Source organism: Mesitornis unicolor, unplaced genomic scaffold (genome assembly GCF_000695765.1).
Source record: "Mesitornis unicolor isolate BGI_N332 unplaced genomic scaffold, ASM69576v1 scaffold5088, whole genome shotgun sequence".
NCBI classification, from domain to species: Eukaryota; Metazoa; Chordata; class Aves; order Mesitornithiformes; family Mesitornithidae; genus Mesitornis; species Mesitornis unicolor.
In genome coordinates this window covers 19,154-40,882 of record NW_010201012.1, presented here as the reverse complement: position 1 = coordinate 40,882, position 21,729 = coordinate 19,154, and the positions used below count along the sequence as shown (strand labels likewise).

Below are 21,729 nucleotides of genomic sequence, written 5' to 3'. Positions count from 1 at the left end.
GGAGGGCTTCTCTGCCTTCAAGCAGATCAACGCTTGCCCCCAGCTTGGTGTCATTGTCCAGATCAACACTTGCCCCCAGCTTGGTGTCATTGTTGTGTTGTGTCATTGGACAAAACAAAACTAAGTTCTCTTGCAAATTTTCAGATAGGTAAGCTAGTATATAAGCAGGGACTTACATTGACGCAGAGACTTCAAGCAGTAACAGGAGTACTGTTGAGCTAGTTAAATGCAAATAAGCCTTGCTTAATATTAAGTATGTTTAGAAGACTTGTAGGAAAAAGCATGAAAATACCTGTCGGTGTGCGAGTGGGCTGTTTGTTCTTAACCTGAGTAGTCCGGGGGGAAGCAGAGCTTTGCGAATATTAGGAATAGTTTTATATGGCAAATAAGCCACTTGATTAGCAGCTTAAGTTGTTCCTATTTTTCTTTGTAAATAGCTTACTGAAAGCGGACAGGCAGCAAGTGAGAACGTTTATTGTACCAGAACTGCGCTCGGGTGATGGAGGCCAAGGTGCACGTTGCTGTGTTGGGTTTGCCTGCCTCTCTCACGGCCAACAAACACCTGGAGGTTTATTCCTACATCCCTTTTCTCCCTGCAGTGTCTCTGCTGTTTGGAGGTCACAGGTCTGACAATCCATTTCATTGGTTGATGCTTTTTATTAATGTTTTTAATGATGTGTTAACTTTTTATGGACATACTGAAATACTCATTTGTTCTGTCTGTAGCACTTCTCTATTCAAAAAAAAAAAAAAAATTGAATTAGTGCTAGAGAAGCACACGCACCCCAGGTGAGAGAGGTTCTGTTCTCTTCTAATAACTTGGCTTTTTACCAGATACTGTAATACATTATTTTTTTCTTCAGCAGAAGGCTAAGGGTATAAATTGAATCCAAGTAGATGAATCGCTGCCATCAGTTTAGATGCGCTTTGCCTGCATCCACAGGGCAGCAAGCAGAGCTGAGACAGCGGTTCAATTAAGATTGTGGTATAAATAAATCCACTCTATTGTTATAGAGGCTTTTGATTTTAAAATTCTTCCATAGAATAGAGTGAGCTGACAAGACGGGCTTGAATGGTGCTCTCATCCTGTTTGTACAAAAAGTTATTAGGCTAGGGTAGGTCTGGGGCAGTGGCAGAGCAGCCTCGCTGCTTAGATGACTTCTTTCCCTCGCCTGTTTCATTCAATAAATGCCTGTTTGCTTGCTTTGATCCCCAGCCATAAGCATGTTCCTTTTCTTTGCCTTTTGGAGGCTCATAACTTTGCAGGCTTCACCTCACGAGCTCACTTCTCCTCTAAAAATCAAGCAGTCACGAGTGGTGCAGTCTCCTGCCACTGCTCTGGAGAATTTTGGGTGCATTATAAGGCCACATTGCGAGCTGTTCCATTGAATTATTTTATACTGTCAGACTGCATATCAACAACCCTTTCTCTCCATAGTTTAAAAATAACTTGATGTTATCTCCTTTACAAGGACTTGGAAACTGTTGGCATTTAAATTTGTCTTCCCTTGAAAGCATTGCAGTGCCTTTGACTTCCCAGCTATGCTGAGGGGTAGAAAGCTCTAGTTGTTGTAAAGAGCCCGCTCTCTTCTTGTAATTGGTGTAATGTACCTTAAATACCCCTGTGCTCGGGAGTTTTCAAGCTATCTGTATGTGAAATCGGTGTACACAAGCTTTCTTAGCTGCTGTTCAGAACTTGCTGCCTGGTTCACAAATGCTCTGGTTTCTTGAAAAAAAAAATATGGGATGGGGACAGCAGAGACTGAAATGGAAAAAAAAAAAACCAGCTACTGAGTGGAAGAACCTTAAAAGACACCTCTCAAAGTAGGAGGTTGATTGATTGCTTAATCAAGAGACCTTCAGGAGGGCTGGCTGCTGATCGTAGAAACCTGGAGACTGAGGGCAAATGCTACCCCCAGGCCTTTTGTGGGAGGTGTAGCAAACGAGTCTTGCTGAGGCTGATGCTGCTGAGACGAGGTGGTTGTCTGTGCACATCCGCCCTGCCCTGCCTGCACTGACACGAGCTGCAGGCAGGAGCTCCTAGGAAGCAGGTTGACTTCCCTGCCTGCTGGATGTCTATCAGATTTCTCTCGAGCCCTTCCAGGCTGCGAAGGCAGCGATGACATTAGCTGTTTATGACCTGCTGCCTGCCTTTCGCTCTGATGTATTTCATGTGCAACCTCAGGCTTTTCTCATTTGCAGCTTAACTTTGTTATGAGGTGACTGCTTTTACTTCCAACTTCATTGCTATCTATTACAAACTTGCCCTGCAGTTCAAGAAGGAAGGTGCCTCTGTTCCCACAAGCAACTCTAAGTGGAAGTCACAGCGTGTGTGGTTTTTACGGTACTGATGATCTATGTTTTGACCCTCTGTTGTTACTCAGGGAATTTAGAAGGTTTTTTCCACAAATACTGGTTTGCTCTGCATTAACATTTAAGAGTTCTCCAAGCTGCCCTATACAGGAGCTAAGAAATGCAGCAATGCAACCTAAAGAAATCTATGGGCAGTCGTCCAGTGGTACATCGTTCATACAAGGTACAGCTGAGTGTTAAGCACGTGTCTGCTTGGATGTTTGAGTACAGCCTAATGTAGATGGTGTGATTGAACTGGAAAACCTCTAAAGCATTTGAACGAAGATCCTGGCTGCTGGAAGGGAGATTGTGCTACCCCAAAAAGTCCTGTTTCTGTAAATGGAGATGCGGGTGTGTTTTGAGGGGATTAGAAAATGGTGCCTGAGAGCAAGAACTCCACACTGTTGTGTGTTTGCCAGACCTGACCAAGGTGCTCTGAACAGGGTATTTGTTAACTGCAGGTTGTGGTTATCAGCTCTGCCATACAGGGGTGTTTAGGTGGTAAAATGCCCTGTTAGTAAGCACATGTTGTTTTTACAAGGTTCTCAACTTGTGCTTTTGTTCTTTAGTATTGAGTTTGACCGAGACTGTGACTACTTTGCCATCGCTGGAGTGACGAAGAAGATTAAAGTCTACGAGTATGGTACAGTCATTCAGGATGCAGTGGACATTCACTACCCTGAGAATGAAATGACCTGTAATTCCAAAATCAGGTAGGCGTTGACTTTGCATTTAAACTCAGGGGGCCTTTTCCGTTTGCTTGTTCATGTGCAGTAGCTGTTTTGCTTCCTTTTATCCTTTGTGGGAATGGGAGGGGAAAGGAGGAAAGCAGGAGCCGAAGGAGAGCTTGCTTTGGACTCCAGGTGGGATCAGCTGGCACAAGCCCTGTTACTTGTGTATGCCAGGCTCATCCAAGGTAACAGCATGCCCGTGCATCTGGAGGAGAAAGGGACGTAGTGCAGTGAACTGCCAACAGCGAAAGCTGTTGGATACCAACTCAGTTAAAAAGAGAGCAAAAGCAGAGTAGTGGATATGCCCCAGGTAAAGTCTTAGCTTGTCTCAAAGACACTTACATGCCCAGTTCATTATAATGTCCACCAATCCCTTCATGCCCTATTCATCAGCCAGATCCTTTCCATTCTACTAGTCCTCAGGAAATATGCATCATTTGCACCTTTTACATATGAATGTATGCCTGAAGTACTGCTCTGCTGGGCCTCATAATATCAAGCTCTTGAGAAAAGACCTTGCTTGATTTTTGCTTCTGTGCTGCTATCATAACTGTCAAACTATTTTTTTTTTAGGTGACTTAAATGAAAAATATATAGGCTGCCATGTCAGAACTTCAACTGAAAGAATCTGGTTAACGTGACTTAAAAATTCTGATTCAAAAATTCTGTTAAAGCTCACAAGTAAATAATGTGGGCAATCAAAGCAATTCAGTGTTATAATGCAAGTCTCCAGCATTTCTGTTGAACTCATTTGTTTTTGTTTGGTACTCTACCTTTCAGAAACAGTAAAGCACACACAAAAGCATGAGCAATACATTTACATAACAATCCAGCTGCTAAGTGGTATGCAACAAGATTAATACTGTTTGCAAGCCTGCTCTACAGCGTAGAAGGCGTGCTTAGTTTTGTAGTTGACGCATTGAAGATAGATCAGTTGCTCCTGCTCATTCTCAGGAACTGTGTAGCACTCTTATGAAGGATAAAAAAGTAAACGCAACTGACCCTGGGACTGGCTTTTGAGATGGGTATAAACGGTGTGAGCGGGGTTTGTGTTGATAAGCCATTCAGATTATGGAGCTTGTATTTTGCTGGACTTGGGAAGCGTTCAGCATTTTTGACTGACTCAGAGCTGACACTGTTCAGCTTCATTGTACTGGAGAGAAGAGCAGAGTGATAGGAGAACCATCTAGCAGTCGGTTAATGCCTCTACCTTAATTAGAAGAGGAAAGCAATCTGTGTTTGGTATTTTTGTCTGAGACTACTTCCAAACTTGCTACTCTGAATCTGACAGGGATCTACCCTGGCGCTCCTGCCAGGCGCTAGGTAGGTGGGTGTTTGCTCTTCCTTCTCAGGTGAGGAGAGCCACCTTAGTGCCTTCAGTGTTGTTATTCTTGTCAGCTTTGTGTCCCAGACAAGATGTGGCTTGCATTCAAGATTTCTTCTTTCTTAAATTTCATGCGTATATCCATATACGTATGTATATATACGATGATGTTAAGTATGTTGTCCTCTGATGCTCAGTGCCTCAGCAGATTTCTTTCACTGCCTTGTCCTTATTTCTCCGATTCCTCCAAAGAAATGCATTCTTTTCACAGAATCACAGAACGTTAGGGATTGGAAGGGACCTCAAAAGATCATCCAGTCCAGTCCCCACTGGCACCTCCACGTTATATCAACTTCCCTTCGGCATGTGGGTGCTCTTGGTTTTGACAGAAAGTTAGGTTGTCAGTCAAATGCATCCTTGCTATATCCATTAGCTGTGCTGCCAGTCACTGGTGCTGGGGCTTGCTGGCACAGTGTCGAGCAGCATAATAACTTGCTATTCCGAAGTGGCATAGCTTGAGGGAGAAGTTATATATGAAGGCTGTAATTTCATTATGGAGTATTGCAGTATGCTGAAAATGTGCTTCTATTATAATTAAAAAATCTAAGCGAAAGGAGCCTGCTTTTTGTAAAAAGCTTTGTCGTTAAGCTGTTGATCTTAATTTGGGTGGAGACATAAAGCTGCTTCCAGCAGCTTACTCTACCTGCTAGTGCACTTTCTGGTATTGGGGACGGACGTATTTCTGCTGTGGCACACGGGTGGTACCTCCGTTCCCTGCAGAGACGTGGGGAGTGCGTGTGCGGATGGGATGTGGTGACGCATCTCCTCTGCTGGAGCTGGTGTGTGACACTGGCACAGCTCGTAACGTTCCCTCTGTCCTTGTGTGGTACCAGAGCTGTCTGTCCGCAGGCGCTTTGGCTTTCCAGAGACACGTCATGGGAAGCTCACCCTAAATTGATCCCGGTTAACCTCGCTCAGAGTGATGATGCTGGAACATAAATCGGTAGCGTTTACGCTGGTGACTCAGCTTTCGGAGGAGCAGCAGCTCTGATGGGCTTTTATAAAAGCAGACAGGTGACAGCATTTGCAAGGACTTGTGTCTGGCCAAGAGCGAGTCTGCTGGCCTGGAGCAGCTGTGGGAAGGGAAGCCCTTGCCCGGGACAGGGCTGGCACCAGCCCAGCCCTGCTCTGCTGTGTGCCAGCGGGCGCCTGCTGAAAGGCCGAGCTTTCTGCCAGCGGTAATTGATTGTAGGCTTGTCTGGAGCGGAGCCCTGGTACCAGCTGTAGCTGAGTCTTTCTTCCTCTCTTCCAACCCCCCCCTTTTTTTACGCCCACCTGCTTCTTAAATACATTCTTTTTTCATCATCTGCTGAGCCTTTCTTATCCCTATTTTTAAGAATTGGGAGGAAGTCGGTGTGTTGGGTTTCTGGTAAATGTGCAACGTGTCCCCTGGGAACAGCGGTGCATAAGCTTCCAGGAAAAACACAAGATGACACATAAATCCTCATAAAAATCCCATTTACAGATTCATAGCTTCAGTACAAGAAACAAATCCTGGTATTGTGTAGTGGCTATAAACAGCACCCTGTGAGCTAATTATGACTTGCTGTGTCCCTAGCTGTGGCAGACCATAATCTGTGCCCTCCCACCCACCCCCGCCACAGGAAAGGACGTGAAGAGGATGAACAGCTAGCTGCAAGACACAGCTCTTCTCGGATTTATTTAAGAGGCAGATTTGTTGTTTTGCCATAGCTTGCAGAGGGAGAAAAATAAGGAGAATCTAGCATTCAGGTAAAAGAAATTGGCTTTAGGCCTCGTTAATCTACAATAGGTGGTGGGCAAGTGTGGTTAGGTAAACACGCTTTTGAAATCCATATTTAGTATTCTGCATGCTCGCTACTGTGTGTTTGCAGCATCTGTACTTCAGTGATAGATGTTACCACAAGCCTCCAAAGTCGGCTGCATCTGTTTAGTCAACTGCAGTGAAAGTAAAGCATCGGTAGACGCTTGTTTTTGGGAGGCTGCTAGTATTTTATTGTTTTCATCCTTCGGTGTCAATAAATCAAATGCGTGACTGCTCCATCCTAATAGCAGTTCATGGGCATATTGCTGTCAGTTTTTAAAATGGCAGTCAGTTCTCACTGTGAAGTTTAAATTAAGCAAAAATTTCCCATATGGTGTTTTTTCATCTTAGAGTCTTTGCTATTTGGGGAGGTATGAGGTCTCTTTATGCTGAGAAACCTCACGAGTGGTTGTGTTGGATGCCCGTGTTTCCAGTGCAGAAAATGTTTGACACTAAACAGGTTATAAGAAAATAAACCTTCGACTTTGATTAATTCTTGTTTTCAGAGTAGTGGCTTCACTTTGCAATAAGATGAAGATTTTCTGTTAGAGTATTTGTCTGTTAACCCTAGGAGAGGTTTTCTTTAGATTGATCAGAAAAAAGCTTATTTAAAAAAAACCAAAACAAAACCAACAAACCTTCCCAGTGCCAATGTAATCCTGCATGTCTCTGAAGCGTTTGGTCGGTGGTGGTATTCATGTGGATGTTCCTTGCAGTAACAGATCACTCCTTAAAAACACTTCAGTCCTGTAGCTACTGGGCATCAGTTGACTCGTGGTAATAGACGGAAGCACTTGGCACTGGGAAGCAGGTCAGAGCACAGCGGTCTGTGCCTTATTAAAAGCTTTAACTCTGTTTAACTCTCGCTTGCCAGAGGGGCGGTTGACACCGGGTGGCTTGATCCTGGATTTGAGACTTTTCAGCCATAAAAACACTGGCCTATGAAAGAAACATCGGCCTGACTGATAGTGCTAACTGAGCTGGCCCACTTGTGTCTCCGAATACAATGAAGGATGCACATAAATCTTTATGGGGTCAGGTTTTCTATGTGTCCAAATTGGATGCCGAGGTTAGGAGAGTGTTTCAGAGGTCGGTGATTAGCTTTCAACTAGAGTTTCTCCAGACTAATCTCTTAGGAAGGAAAGCTATCACAACTTATGGCAAGATAAACCTCCGGGCTATAACTATTGCCCCATTTCTGGGTTAAAGAACAAAGTAAAAACTGGAAAAATACAGCTGCTAGTATTTAAACTAAGATGGCCTTGCACAACTCGTTTTAATCCAGTGCTGAGTTCTGCATTATCTCAGCCCCAGGTAGCTATTTTCTGTGTAGCCTCTACAGTTCACGTTCTCCCAGGGTGTGACTGCAGGCCATCTAAGGGTTGTCTACAGAAGGTTAGCTTTACGTACTTGCATGGTTTCGATGCTCAACCCGTTTGAGGACTGTGTAAACAGCATTTTTGGTCTGTCTCACCTCTTGCCCTTTCCTTTCCCCTTCTCCAACTTGTTCCTCCAGGCATTTTTGGGTCCCTTACTCAGTGTCTTACCCATGATAGCATCTCAAGGGAATTTAGAAAGGTAGAGGTCTTTGAAGTTTCAACAAAACTGCCTGCGTTGGGTGTGGGATAAAGATTCCTGAGCATTGCTCTAGTATCTCAACCTTTCTGCAGGGTCCAGTGGAGCCGTGTGGAGTGGAGACATCATGATGTCCCAGCTCCAGGATAGCCTGCTTTCAAGCCTGTATCATCCCAGATGTCAGAGCACAGAACCAAGGGACAGTCAGCCCTTGGTGAAAAGCATCCTTTACCTGGAGAGGGAGCTCCCCTCCACCTGACCCAGCCCTGTACTGTGCTCTACAAAGGTTATTTTTGAGGATTTAAGTTATAAAGAAGCTCAGGTATTGCAATGTCAAGGAGAAAACTCTAGTTTCAGACTTTCTTTAAAGAGAGTTGGGTGGTGATATGGGGAGAATTAAGTTAGAGAGTTGGAACAGGATTGTTTTTGTCTTCTGATGATCCTTTAATTATATTCCTTAAAAATGAAAGATTTATGGTGTGTGTGACTGAGAAGGTGTTAATTGAACTGCTTAGTGCCTGCAAATCCCTAAACATTTTTCACCTGTCAGTTCTGTTTTCCTCTCTGTCTACAAATGCTTTCCAACTGAGCGTTAACTCCTTGTTAACACCATCAGACTGCAGTGGGACAAGGCTTAGCCTGATCTGTGCTGTGCTAAACCTAATGGACATGCTTTTGGACACGGAAAGCCTTCATTTTTCTCCGTCTGTATTGATTGATGTGATAAAATGTTACCTCTGGCTAAAAAGCTGGTATTTCTTACCCTTAGATCCATCACATCTCAAGCAGCACTGTTAAAGGCTGTCCTTTGTATTTTTCTGCCTACTCCTGATTTTCATTGTCTGGAGTGATTTCTGTTTTGACACGATACAGTTACGTGATTAATCTCTTCATACTTCAGTTTGCAAAGCCCAGCTCTCTTCTGCCGGTCAGATGTGGATCTGGTGCTCCCCTAGCACACAGCATCATCCATCCTCTGACCAGCCAGGGTGGCACTAGGCTGCGTTTCTCTGGGCCCTCCGCCTGCTGATGCCGCCTCATGTACTCTCAAAGCCATGGAGATAGAAGACTGCCTTCTCTGAGACTTAGACCAGGGCTGTATTCTTCCTGCTTTTGTGTGATGGCTAAACTTACAGATTATTTTTGCTTCTTAAGCTGCTTGAAGTCCTGACTTGAGTGGAGATAGGATGGCAGGGGGAGCAGGAGTGAACTGATAAACGTGTGGTGCAGTGTTTACCTCCCAGCCATTAGCTGGAGACTGCTCCCAGCCCAGAGCCTGGCTGTGTTGTAGCTCTAGGGCTCCGAACTGCTTTTGCTTCTGTCAGTGACCGACTGCTCTGCCTGGAAACCAGGCTCCAGTTGTCAGACATGGTTATCTCTGGACTGCTGCAACCTTTGCCTTGGTCCTGGTGGGCAGCGCCTGCCAGCTTCGTTTGGTCCTCAGGGAGCCACTTAAGCCTCTCTGAATGAGGCTTCTAGTAAATCATACTGTCAAGGCCTGGTTTTTTGTGAGTACCTAAAGGTAGTAGAGCTAATGAAATGGTGGCTCCTTGATGATACGTTTGTGGATAGCCCTTGTGCCTACAAGGGTTGAGGACACTAACATTTTCTAATTAATGACGTACCGTGGAAGAAGTGAAATCAGGGAAATACAGGTGAGCTGTATCAGCCCAGCCATCCTCTTAGCAGCTGGTGGTTAGAGACAGTGACTTGCATTGGGTAAATAAAACTGAAGTTTCTGAATGCGAAGTTTTAGAGCCAAGGGATGCTGTTACACAGAGGGAGCATGTGGACAGGCTATGGGTAGAGGTGCACACAGGGAGAGGTGTCTGACAGGTTGAAAGCGGTGTCACTGAACGTCCCTCTGTGCTGGCCCTTCTAAAGAAGGCTCCCAGGGATGCACTGGGAAAGGTGTGTCCTGAAGGCTTTCTCCAAGCAGTGGTGCAAGAGGCTTGTGGAAAACTGCTGCTGTTGATGACTGTCTTGCTTCTGCAAATTACAGATCAGCATGTGCAGGCAGAGGAAGTCAGAGCTGGAAGTCTTGTGGATCACTCAGTGAAGTTTCCTGCTGCTGCAAGCACCAGTAGCATCTTACTCCTTCCACACACTTTATTCAAATTTTTCTTAACAAACAGTTGAGTTTCTTATCCCCCATCACTTAGCTGCTCCAGAAATTCAAATAAGCTTGTTGAGTCCATGCAACTAGTGGTGAGCTATGGTTAGTGATTGGTATGCATAGTCCCTCTGTAGTTATAAAACTCACAGCCCAGTAAGTTAAGTTAAATCACACTCGGGAGCAGAGCACCAGTGCTGCTTTAGCAGGAAAGGAAAGGATCCGTTCCCTTTTCTGTGTGTAAATGCTGTATTCCCAAGGAAAACGGACTGCATGTGTGTAGTGGAACCAATGTTTTGCCAAGGTATAATACTCCCAAGTCAGTATCCATGTGTCTGCATCGCATTTCAATGTGTAGCTGCACTGATCAAAGGAGTACTAAAAAGTTTCAGAATCATGGACTTCTAGTTTATACAGTTGGTTCAAACTTGACCCCCAGGGCTCCCATAATCGGGTTAACTGTGCCAGAACGGTTTGACCTGCAGGAATTGGAGCTGTCAGTTCAGCTTCTGCTACATGCATCATGGTTGGTACCAACTGGTGCGCTTTTCTGCCAGATGGTCTAAAAATTGGTGAACAAGTATTACAAATTTTCCTACCTCTGTCACATTCTCTGGGAGTCAGCGCGGAGGCATGGTGCCAGAAGGCTGCAAATGTGACTTGGCAGTGTGGCTGCTGCTGTTTTGTCTGCTTTCAGTGGAACTGGCACTTAGTTTTGCATGGCTACTTGATTCAGTTTAACGTGTAAACCTGTATGGTGTATTTTGTAGTTCTCTATAAGAAACACCTCCTAAGCTGCCCATAGCAAACAAACTGTTGTTTCCTTCCAGATAGGAAGGGGGGTTTTCTGCATTTATGGAAAGCTGGAAGTAGTTTCTCAGAAGTCAAACTTTCATTTGCACGTAGGTACATGTGTAGATCTCTGTGTATGTGCCAGGGGAGAGAAGGGCTAACCATCCATGCAGCTCTGTGTTTGACACACAAAGCTTCTGTTAGGGGAATAGTTACCTTTATGGTGATAATAACAATAGTAGCTATTGGTGAGAGACTAAGAAGTCAAACCTTGAGCCTTCTGTGAGAATTTGTGTGTAATTCAAATAGCAAAACAATCGCAGTGTTAGAGATGAAGACATTTTAAATTATATATATATCCCAAACCCTAGCACTTTATACTGAGGGTGGCAATGTCACTTTAAGCCAATAAAGCTTTTCCTATAGCTTGTGGACGAAGATTCGTTCCATTTCTGGTGGGTTTTGGTTTTGTCCTTTCCTGAGTGTTTTGGTGGGGTGGCTTGATCAAATGCTGCGTGCTTTGGAAAGAGACCGATTGTGTGATGTATTGCAAGAGTGATTTTTCTTTTGTAAGGTATGATTTAATGTAAGACTGACTGGGGCTCTTTATTTTTAAGCTGTATCAGCTGGAGTAGTTACCACAAGAACCTGCTAGCCAGCAGTGACTATGAAGGCACCGTCATCCTTTGGGATGGATTCACAGGACAGAGATCCAAGGTCTACCAGGTAACGTGCAATCAGTGAGCAACACTTCCCCACACCATCTGCCTCTAGTCCAGCAATAGGGCTTTTACATTGCACATAGTGAAATGGATGCTCCTCCTGTTTGGTAAATGTGTCTCATCTGCATGGCCTTATTGAGCTGTACTCCTCTGAGGAAGGCAGCTGTATCCTCTTCTCACAGCCGTGAGGCAGCTGATGTTTTCTTGCCACTGCTTTTGGGTAGGGAATCTGCAAGGGAGAAGCGAGTTTCTGGAAGCTGTCTCACCTTTCTTTAGAAACTTCTGTCCCTTTGTACCTGTTCCACTTCAGTCTTTGTCAAAAGCCTTTTGTAAAACCCTGCAGTGATTACTACAGATACTCGTAAAGTGAAAAGCGAAATGCAGATATAAATGACAAGGCTGGGAGAATGGAGCAGGAGGCAGAACCCTTCCCAGTGCAGTCCTGTGCAGCAGAGCAGCATATGCATGCGGATGGGCTGAGCTAAACAGTGAGACTGGATCCAGGAGAGTTTGCAGTTTGAACGTCGTGTGTTCTATATGAAGGATTCTCAGAGGCCTGCGATCAGAGCAGCAAGGAAGTGCTCCTTCTGGGGAGAGCCTGGAGGTGCTGCAGGCTGTTGTGTAGGCTGCATAGTGCACTGAAACTGCTGGGAGACAATGAGTGGACTGCAAACTCGCCTTCAGGTCTCCCTTCTTGACGGTTCATCATGAGTTTTAATTCCTACTTAAGCTCGTGTTTACTTCTTCATTGTGTTTTGGCTATTTTATAATGCTTGTTTTCACTAAACCTTTGCGTATCTCAGTTAAAAAGAAATTATCCTGGACAAAATACATCTTGTCTGTTTTCCTTACAAATATATTTTGCATTTCTTTATGAGGCTGAATAATGAACCTAGAGAGGACCAGCTGTTGCTTATGTTAAAACAAACTCATTTTGCTTCCTGTCAGATTACTTGAAATTTTTATTTGAATTTGCATAGAGGCATACACACTGGCATCTGCTTCGCATCCATTAGAAATCCTTTAGTGACTTTGTCCTGGCGAGCGTTCACGCCGTAGTCTTGCAAGCCTGTATGAAGGCTTTCAACAAAAGGTGTATCTGAATTTTGGGTTTCATTCAATGCAGTGTTTTGCTTCCACGTGGGGTGTGCCAGCATAGCAAGTAGAGCTGTTGTGTGTTCTGGGGAAAAGCATGCAGCCTTGTAAGAACAGTAGTGGAAAAACACAGGATTAGACACCAAAAGGTATGTTTAATAACTCAGTAGGAAGGTGAGGATTTCTCGGGTTTTCGGAGAGGAGGTGTTTGAAATGGCTTTAAACAGGCTTTTGAACAGCTTGAAATGTACATTTCCTGAAATAATTTTGTTTTGTTTCAAGTAAAAAAAATCCGTTTTCGTTTTTAAAGCTGCCTTTTGCCGTGTTCTGCTTTCACGGCATGGCTAGCACGCTGGAAGCATCGATCTGATTGGGGGAAAGAGAGATTTTTATTTTGCTGAACACAGTAAGCTTTTCTGTCCAGGACTCTCCTGATAATTTACCAGACAGCATGTGTTCTTTCTTTTACTACTTTATCAGATTAAAGCTCGCTACCTTGCAATATTTTTCTTGTTTCTCTAAACAGGAGCATGAGAAAAGGTGCTGGAGTGTTGACTTCAACTTGATGGACCCAAAGCTATTGGCTTCAGGCTCCGATGATGCCAAAGGTATTATTCTCTTTCAGGCTTCGTGCAGAAGGCTCACACTTCGTGTATTCCCTTTGAGGAACAAAAATGTGATATTTCAAGTAGCTGATTCCTCAGCTGCCTTCGATATTGTAGTTGGCATGGTAATGTATAAAGATATTACTGAACTGTCTGGATCTTAGAGCAGGAGAGGCTTTGTTTGGATTAAGATTTCTTGGTGCAGCGTTCACATTTTCAGGTAATACGCTCTCTTGCTAGCATTTTCCAGGGCACTAAACAAAGCAAAATGTGTTTTTAACATTAGTTAAGCTAGTTGAGTTAAAGCCTTGGGGCTTTTCAAAAGAACAGCATGTGTTTATATTTCAAAAATGAGGTTGTCGGGTTGGGGGGGAAGCAGAAGTTAAAAATGCCTGCTGCAGCTTTACCTGTAGCTCTGAATGTTAAAGGTTGTGCACACCAAGCAGCTTCCTGCTTCCACGATGAGGGACTGAGTGGGCGCGCTGGGAGCAACTCGGCTCTCCACGCTCCGGGGTCCACTTGTCAAAGGGCTTTTGGAGACAACCCTTGAGACAAGCCCTTTTTAAACATACTGGTAGAAGAATGTTCCTCTTCTGAGAAGAAATAGGAAGCTTCTAAAGACAAGGATAGCAGTGGGTGATATGTAGTATTCCTCATCCCTAATTACCAAGATTTCATCTGTAATATGTTTACGATATCAAATTAGAGTTGTTAGACAGCAAGAGCTTTAGTCAGTGGGAATCAACTCTCCCAGATGGGCTGGTGCAGCTCTGGACAGAGCTTTTCATGGTTTGCATTGAAATTCTTAATTAATTTTTCATAAACACTAAACTTTGCGAGCTGCTTGCCCCCTCTGAAATGCTTTTAAATTCCGTTTCAAGAGAACGCTGTGTTAGTGTCCCTCAGTTGCATTTGGCAGTCTTAACGTAGCTGGTAATTCCATTTATGAAATCCATCTTTACTGTTTATATTTAAGGTGGATTTTAAATATTTTTTTATACACTTTCACCCTGCTTTTTGGTGGAAGTCGAGAGTGTTTTCTGTGTGTTTTAAATGCAGCAGGAGTGAACATTCACCTTGTAAATTATCAGCCTCTTCATCACGTTGCTCCCCACTCACGCTATGCATTTGAAAAAGCTTATCTGCCAGGTAGACGTGCATTTATTAGCATGTTAACAAGTCGTCCACTTCTGCAAAGCCAGCTGCAGGCAGAGCGCCTGTCTCTAGTTTAACAGTTCACTTCTTCAGTAATAGTTTCTAAAAGCGTAGTGTTTACTTAGAAATTATTGTAATAAAGTCTGCAGATCTACATAACATGCATTTCAATTCACAAAGGTCTTTTGAAGGTGTATTGGGGTTTTAGTGAATAAACCGAGGCTGGAACATTTTATCCTTTTACTTCTGCCATGGGTTGCTTGTGATTTGCATATGTGACAAGCCCATGAGAGAGAAGTGGAGTGCCGTGTGGAAGTGTTGGAAACAAACACAGATTTTTACGAGTCTTCAAGGCACAGAGCAATAGCAGCAGATGTCCAGACTAATGTCATAGTGTCCACCTTCCATTTCAGTGATCCCATTGAAAGGGTTAAACGTGAGGAAAGGGCAGCACCTATGATGAGCTGTCTTAACTCAAACCTGCCTAAGTCAAACTTCTGTCTTTCTGCTTGTGTTCAGGAGTGTTTGGTTGAGCTGTGCCCAGCTTTGAGTGCACGTTACACACATTTGGCCAGGTACAGCATCTGATGGGAAAGCCAAGCTCTATGCACCCTTCCTGTCCTCTCTTACTTCTCTGTGTGTGTGACACCACACTGGGTTTTTTCTCAGTGCTGAGGGAGATTGGTGTGACCGGAGCGATTGCGGCTAATCTCGCTGTGCTTCCCTGGAAAGCAGGCACGTAACATTTTCCTGTCAAGTGATCAGGACAAGCCAGCAAAAATGTGACAGCTCTGCCAGTTCTTCCCGCTTGCCTGTGTATCTGCCTGTCTCTTCTTGGTCTTTTCAGGTTGGGAGCTAACTTCTTAAATGCATGGTATGGAAAATCCTATCAGCAGTGCTTCACAGCTGCCTCTGCCAGGGTTCAGGCACAGCAAAGGGTGTGCTAATGAATGGGGTGCTGTTAGGGATAAAATGATTCTGATATAATTAGAAACAGCATCCTTGGGCCTTGGATCCTGCGTTGTCCTCATTGTTAGGTGAAGATAATCCAGGATGCTTATCTGTGGGAGATCTACTTTAATAGCAGATAATGAGAGCATAAAAGCATTATTATATTTGAAGTAACTACGATGTGTATGAAAACCTCCCTTTTATCTACAGTTGTTGTGCCGTTCCCTTTTAAAGGGGTGAAGGCAGTTGTGTATGTCTGTAAGGACCCAAAGATGTACACCAATTAGATAGCAGTGAGCGAAATTGAAGTGTTTACTTGTGCTACAGGCAGCTTGGGGAAACAGCACAGTCTTAATTTCAGTTCTTTTATGCACATAATAATGGCAGGAGCTGTGATTCTCATGTAAGTAAGAAAGAATGAATTTCTGCTAGTGGAGCAGAAGAGATTATTTGATTTTGTGAAGGCAAAATGATGCTATCAGAGTGCCAGGATAGGGCTGGAGCTAGTGCACTTAGCTAATGACTTAGAGCTGCTTCTCAACCCAGCATCCCTGTCTGTTCTGGATTGGGAGTGGAGCTTAATGGCCATGGTAAAGTTAGCAAGTGAGATAGAGCATAATATTTTGTGGTGCCATGTGGGTAGAATTTAAGTCTCCACTGTGGTAGGGATCTGTTCTGGAGTGATGAAGCATTTTTTTTTCCTCTGCCCTGGGGTTGTTTTTGAAGCTCAAAAGGATACAAGCAGTACTGACAAATTAAATGGAAGAAAGAGTCCTGATTTTATGTGGATGCCCCCTCTCTGGAAGTGTTCAAGGCCAGGCCAGGTTGGATGGGGCTTTGAGCAACCTGGTGTAGTGGGAGGTGTCCCTGCCCATGGCAGGGGGGGTGGACTGGATGAGCTTTAAGGTCCCTTCCAACCCAAACTGCTCTGGTTCTGTAAACTGTGGTCTCCTCACTATTTCCTGTCTCAAAATGGAGAGGTGGAGCACAGCAGGAGCACCTGAGAGCTCCACACCATAGTGAGAGGTTACCTTTCCTTGCCTTATGGTAAGGAGAAGTGTGAGCATCTGTTCCGTTACATATGAGGAGTTCCCCTGCTGCCTTGGTAAGTGAGACCATGGGTGCTGGTCCTACAGCTGTTTAGTGTCTGTGAATTCCGTGGGGCAAAGCAGATTTGCAGTGCTGGCTTCGTAAAAAAGAAGCGTGGCCTTTTAGAGCAGGAATTAACCTGAGAACTGCACATCAGAGTTTGCTCCCCAGCTTTGTTGAGGACTTGCAGAGAATTGTTTGGGGTTTTATTTTCAGTGATACTTGGCTCATTCAGCTTCTGCTGACTTTAACTGGAGGTACAGGTATTTATTATGGCTCTTGAAAATACCAGGTTGCAGTTTCGGTTTGCTCATTTTCGTGGCTAAAAGAAGCTTGATAATTTCCTGGAGATTTGTGGGGTTGCTGGATTCAGTCGGGAATGCCTTGAAAGGTTATGAAGATGTTGGTAGTTAAAATTCCAACCAAAACGTCCAGCTGGCTGTGTCTTAGTGCAAGGAGGAATACCCTGCTGTCACTGCCTGCTGACAAGCACCGCGTCACATCATCCTCCTGACCTGCACAAGGCAGTAGAGCAAAAATTTTGCCTAGCACGACAATTCAGCAGCTTCCTTCTTTCCAAATTGGTGCAAATGAGGAGTTTTCTGGTAGCAGTATCCTATTCCTGGTTTACAGCTTTTTTGGAGTAACAGCAGCCTCTCCATCGCACAGCCAGGTAAGAGTTTCAGGAGTGCCAGGCTGGATCAAATATCCTGACTATAAGTGTACCAACTGTGTGCATCAACACCTTCAGCTATTCCAGCACAGGCTTCTGCCTCTTTTAGTCAGTGTTTAGACGTGGAACTGATGCATACAAAATTAATTTATAAACTTATGTATTTGGTGTAAAGCTTTAAACAAATAAAAAAATGTCTTGAAAAGACCTAAGCATTTTAAACAGAAAAAGCTGTTCTGGAGGCATCTTTGTGCTTGTTTGGTGAGGGGTAGAGATTTGGCCGTGTAGAAATGTCTTTCTCAGCAGCTGCAGAATTAGGAAACATATGCCTGGAGAACATGTATTTTAGAAGTAGTCAATCTCAGATGGTTGCTTGTCTCATCAACACAATTCTAGGTGTTATCAAGACATCTGTACCTTGTATAATTACTGCCTCGACCGCAGCAAATAAAGCCTACCCTTATGAATTATGCTTTATTAACCTGTCAGTTCTTTTTAAAAAATAATGGGCAGTTCTAGGTAAAACTTGACATGTTTCATTACGTGGTGTTATGTGCCGCATACATCCTTTTTTATGGTGCTGCCTGAGATATAATGGGAGCCCAGCGTATCCCACAGCAGTTAGATCAGGGAAATTGCAGGCTCTAATCTGTGTCTGTCAGTTGTAACGAATATTATGATGGCTTTGAGCATGCAGGTTGACTCTTCACCGCGTTAAATGGCTCGGTTTATGACCTGAAAACTTGAATGGAAACAGGAGCCGAGTTGAAACGGAGCCCTCAATTAGCTTCTGCTGCAAAACTGGGACCAGATGGTCACTTGTTTTAGAGGTGGTGTCAAGGAGAAACCTGGCTGCCTTGGATGCAACTTTAAACATTGATACCTGCTTGGAAGGCTTCGAGACAAGCCTGTGTGGTTTTGGTAGTAGGGTTGGGCAGGGCATTGCTCTGAGCTTGGAGATCGTGTCCGCTCCCTGCGTGCCTCACGTTGAAGCGGTGTTGTCTGCCAACAGCGTCCTCTTGTAAGCGTGGTATAAACTTGCTTCCTGTACCATCTCATCCAGGAACTTGGTGTCTTCTGCTGCCTCTGCAGCTTAGACCACACACCTCCCAGTGTCTGTTCGTTAAAGCAAAGTGCTGATGTTTCATTGTTTTGCAGAATTTGCTTTCCTGGCTCTGTTTCCTTCCTTGCCCCCAAGCGTAAGATGATGCAGGAGGTATATCATCTGGTCTCATTCCTGAATGTCTTAAGCTCTGCTTGCAAAGCTGTTGGTTTCATTTAGCAAGGTAGCTAGATGTTTAGAGTGACTGTTATAGCTCTGGTTAAATGAGAATGGATTTATTTTGGAAAGCAAACGACAGGGTGAGTGCTGTTCTCATTGAATTTTATGTAATGGTTATGCAAATCAAGTATGCATCAGTGTTTGTATTCCTGGTGTGTGTGTGTGCTGCATTATAGTGGTTACAGACAGCTGTCAGATACCCACGCAGTGCCACGTCTGCAGTGATTCCTTGGTGTGCTCTGAGCAATCACCTATTTCCTTCACTCTTGAAGCAGTTCTAGGTACGGTCAGAAACAGCGCGGTCTTGTTGCTTCTCATTGCTTGCCATACTGTTGAAAAGCATTCCTCCTTTTCCTTGACCATCTTGAGTAATCCATGCAGAAACTTGCTGCTGCTTCCAAGCTCCTAGGAAAGGCTGACAAAGAGGCAATACAGAGGGGTCCTCGGCGTGTGAGGACACACACCATAAGACTGCTTACTTCATTTATTGACCACAGTACAAGATTCCTGTTCCTTTGCTGACTTGCTTGCTGCACCTCCAAAGTGAGCTTTCTGTAAAAAGACAGCAGAGGGCCCGTTGGCCACAGATCTGAAGAGGCCCAGCTTGGCAGCTCTTGAGGGGATTAAGGCTCCATGTAGCTCCTGCGTGTTCAAAGGTTGGCTTCAGCTTGCTCTCCTTCCTGCCTCAGCGTGCTGATCATGGTACTCAAGTACAGCACAGCGCAACGCCCTCCTCAAGAAAAGGAGGAAGGGAGAAGATTTAAGTCTCATTTAAGTCTGCCTTGTAGGCACGGGTGGGACTTGATGCCAGTGGGCTGTCCCTTCACCTGGACTGAGAGCAAAGTGTTTCATCTGTAGCTTTAAATGGCAAAGTTGTCTGTGTGTGCCTGGCGCTCTTCATCTTTTAGGGTTGAATGGTGCTTAAGTGTTTGTGGAGGGTGGGGAAGGCTGCATTGTGAAAAGCTGCTGGCATTTTCTGTTGGTCATCCTGTGAAGCACTGAAGTGAGTATGTGGGGGAAGAGCTCATTCTGTACCACGAGGTTTAATTGGTGTTCAAACAGTCTCATGGAACAGTGGAGTTCCTTGTACCAAGGAAATAGATCCTCTTTGGAAGCCAGCATACCGATTTCTTTCCTGCCTGTGCCAGTTTTTGAGAATAAAACAAGTTGTTCTCACTCACTGTGCTCAACCATACAATTAAGTCTATTTATTTTGCGCAAAGCAATTCTGCTGTGGAGCATGGAGTTCTTGCATCCCAGCTAAGGGGAACAAAAAAGATGCAAGCCTTCCTCCTCTTGGTTGTGTGGATCAGCACTCCAGTAGCCTTGAATCCTGAGTTTTTAACATGGTTAGTCACCCGCTCTGATGTTCTCAGCCGTGTGAGATGTGGACTTCCAGCATCTCTTGTGTGTATGGAGGTGGGCAGAATATTCACAGCACACACTTAAGAATGTTCTCAACCTTACCAGCCGTCAGCAATAACTGACCCTTTATAATCACTGACATCTTGGCAGGAGAGGCTTTTCACAATCTTATTTATTAAATAACTAGATTTTATGCCTTTCGGAGCACAGAATCACAGAATGTTAGGAGTGGGAAGGGACCTTGAAAGCTCCCCCAGTGCAACCCCTGCCAGAGCAGGATCACCAGAGCAGTCACACAGGAACACGGCCAGGGCTTTGGGTGTCTGCAGAGAAGGAGACTCCACAACCTCTCTGGGCAGCCTGGGCCATGCTCCATAACCCTCACACTGACAAACTTTGTCCTCATCTTCAGCTTGAACCTCCTGTGCTCCAGCTTGGGACCATTGCCCCCTGTCCTGGCATTGGCCATCCCAGAGCAGAGCCTGGCTCCTTCCTCCTGACACTGCCCTTTCCAAATTTATAAACATGAATGAGGTCACCCGTCAGTCTCCTGCTCCAAGCTCAAGAGCCCCAGCTCCCTCAGCCGCTCCTCATAAGGGAGATGAGTGATTTGTTTGGTTGGCTGGTTTTGTTTACGCATTTCTCTTTTTCTGTTTTTCTAGTGAAGCTGTGGTCTACCAACTTGGACAACTCGGTAGCAAGCATCGAAGCCAAGGCTAACGTGTGTTGTGTCAAATTCAGCCCCTCTTCTAGGTATCACCTAGCTTTTGGCTGTGCAGGTAGGTAATAGGGGTTTTGGGCAAAAGAGATGCTGTTTCTCTCTTCCTTTGTTTCTTATTCCCCCCTCCAAAGATATGAAGTTGGCTGCTGTGCTCAGGACTGAGGTGTCTTTGTGGTTAAAATGCCTCCAAGTAAGATTTCCAAGTGTGCAGTCACCCAGAAGACATCATTATGCCCAAGTGTCAGCTTTATCCTGCAGCCTGATTTTTTAATTTGGGTGCCTCTGTCAGAGCTCATGAAAACAAGTCGCCTGGTGTGCTCATTGAGATTGCTGAGACAACAGACAAACCTCTGCTTTGACAGTCTGCTAGCAAAGTTAATGTGTGAGCACAATGACAGTTGTTTTTTCTGATTTATAGCATTGTTCTGTAAATGCTACAAAGCCGTACTGGGAATTTTAACTGGTTTACCTGAGGCGTGCTGCAAAATGGTGGCTGTGTGTGTTTCCCATAGCTGCAACAACAGTCCCTGTGGGTGGGCTTGTGTTTTCCTAGGTTGGGCAGATCATCGCTGTTAACGTTGGGTTTTTAAGCAGTCAGTGGGGAAGGCATGACGAGCCTTTTATTCACTTAGATTGAGTTGTTCATGGTGATAATACAAAGATCTTTGAGCAGAGCAGGTATCACTTTGGGAGGAAACTATCGTGCTATGCACGCTGCAACTGAAACTCAGGTACCTATAAATGTTTAACCAACTCTGCATTTTCTTTCTCCTCGGGGAGTTTTAATGCACTTGTAACTAGGTGTTCTGGCAACACGCGCTATCTCTGGGCTTCAGGAGTTGTTGATCGTTCTTGCAACCACTGTCTTGCCATTTCATTTAGGTGTTCCCATTTCCAGGCCGATTCTACTTAGGTTGTGACTCTTAGGAGGGAAAAATAAATTTGCATTTTGATACACTGGCAAAAATAGATTGAAGTTGGAGTGTAAAATATTGACTTGCTTGACAGGCATCTCACTGTAGTTTAGTGAATTACATGCAAGAATAGAATTGAATTACAATACCTGCTAACGGCACTTGAATGGAAGGGGCTATCTGTGAAATGCTCCAGGGAAAGACGAGATCCAGCTCCAAATGGATCTGCTGCTGATTAACATAGATATGCAAAAACACCATGAAACAGAATTCTTATAAATCAGTAACCGAGATCCTTTTCCCCCCGGAAGCCAGCGCAGGGATAAGGCACAGCCGTATCTGTGAAGGCTTTTGGAGCTGTAGCACGCACAGGATGGAAGCAGACAGGAGTGTCTCTGCCCATGCTTGTGCCTCACAAACTGCAGCG

The 21,729-nt window shown here is 44.6% G+C and overlaps 1 protein-coding gene across 1 annotated transcript in view; it reads left to right on the top strand.

Moving 5' to 3' along the window:
- Positions 1–2,921: 2,921 nt before the first annotated feature.
- LOC104544914 (E3 ubiquitin-protein ligase RFWD2) overlaps positions 2,922–21,729 on the top strand; it is a gene marked incomplete at both ends in the record, with an annotated part of 35,879 nt that continues 17,071 nt past the window's right edge. Inside the window, 4 exons of the mRNA XM_010189918.1 lie at positions 2,922–3,065; positions 11,348–11,456; positions 13,074–13,155; positions 20,330–20,446. Of these exons, the coding sequence (XP_010188220.1) occupies positions 2,922–3,065; positions 11,348–11,456; positions 13,074–13,155; positions 20,330–20,446 (452 nt within the window). The remainder of the gene's footprint in view (positions 3,066–11,347; positions 11,457–13,073; positions 13,156–20,329; positions 20,447–21,729) is intronic.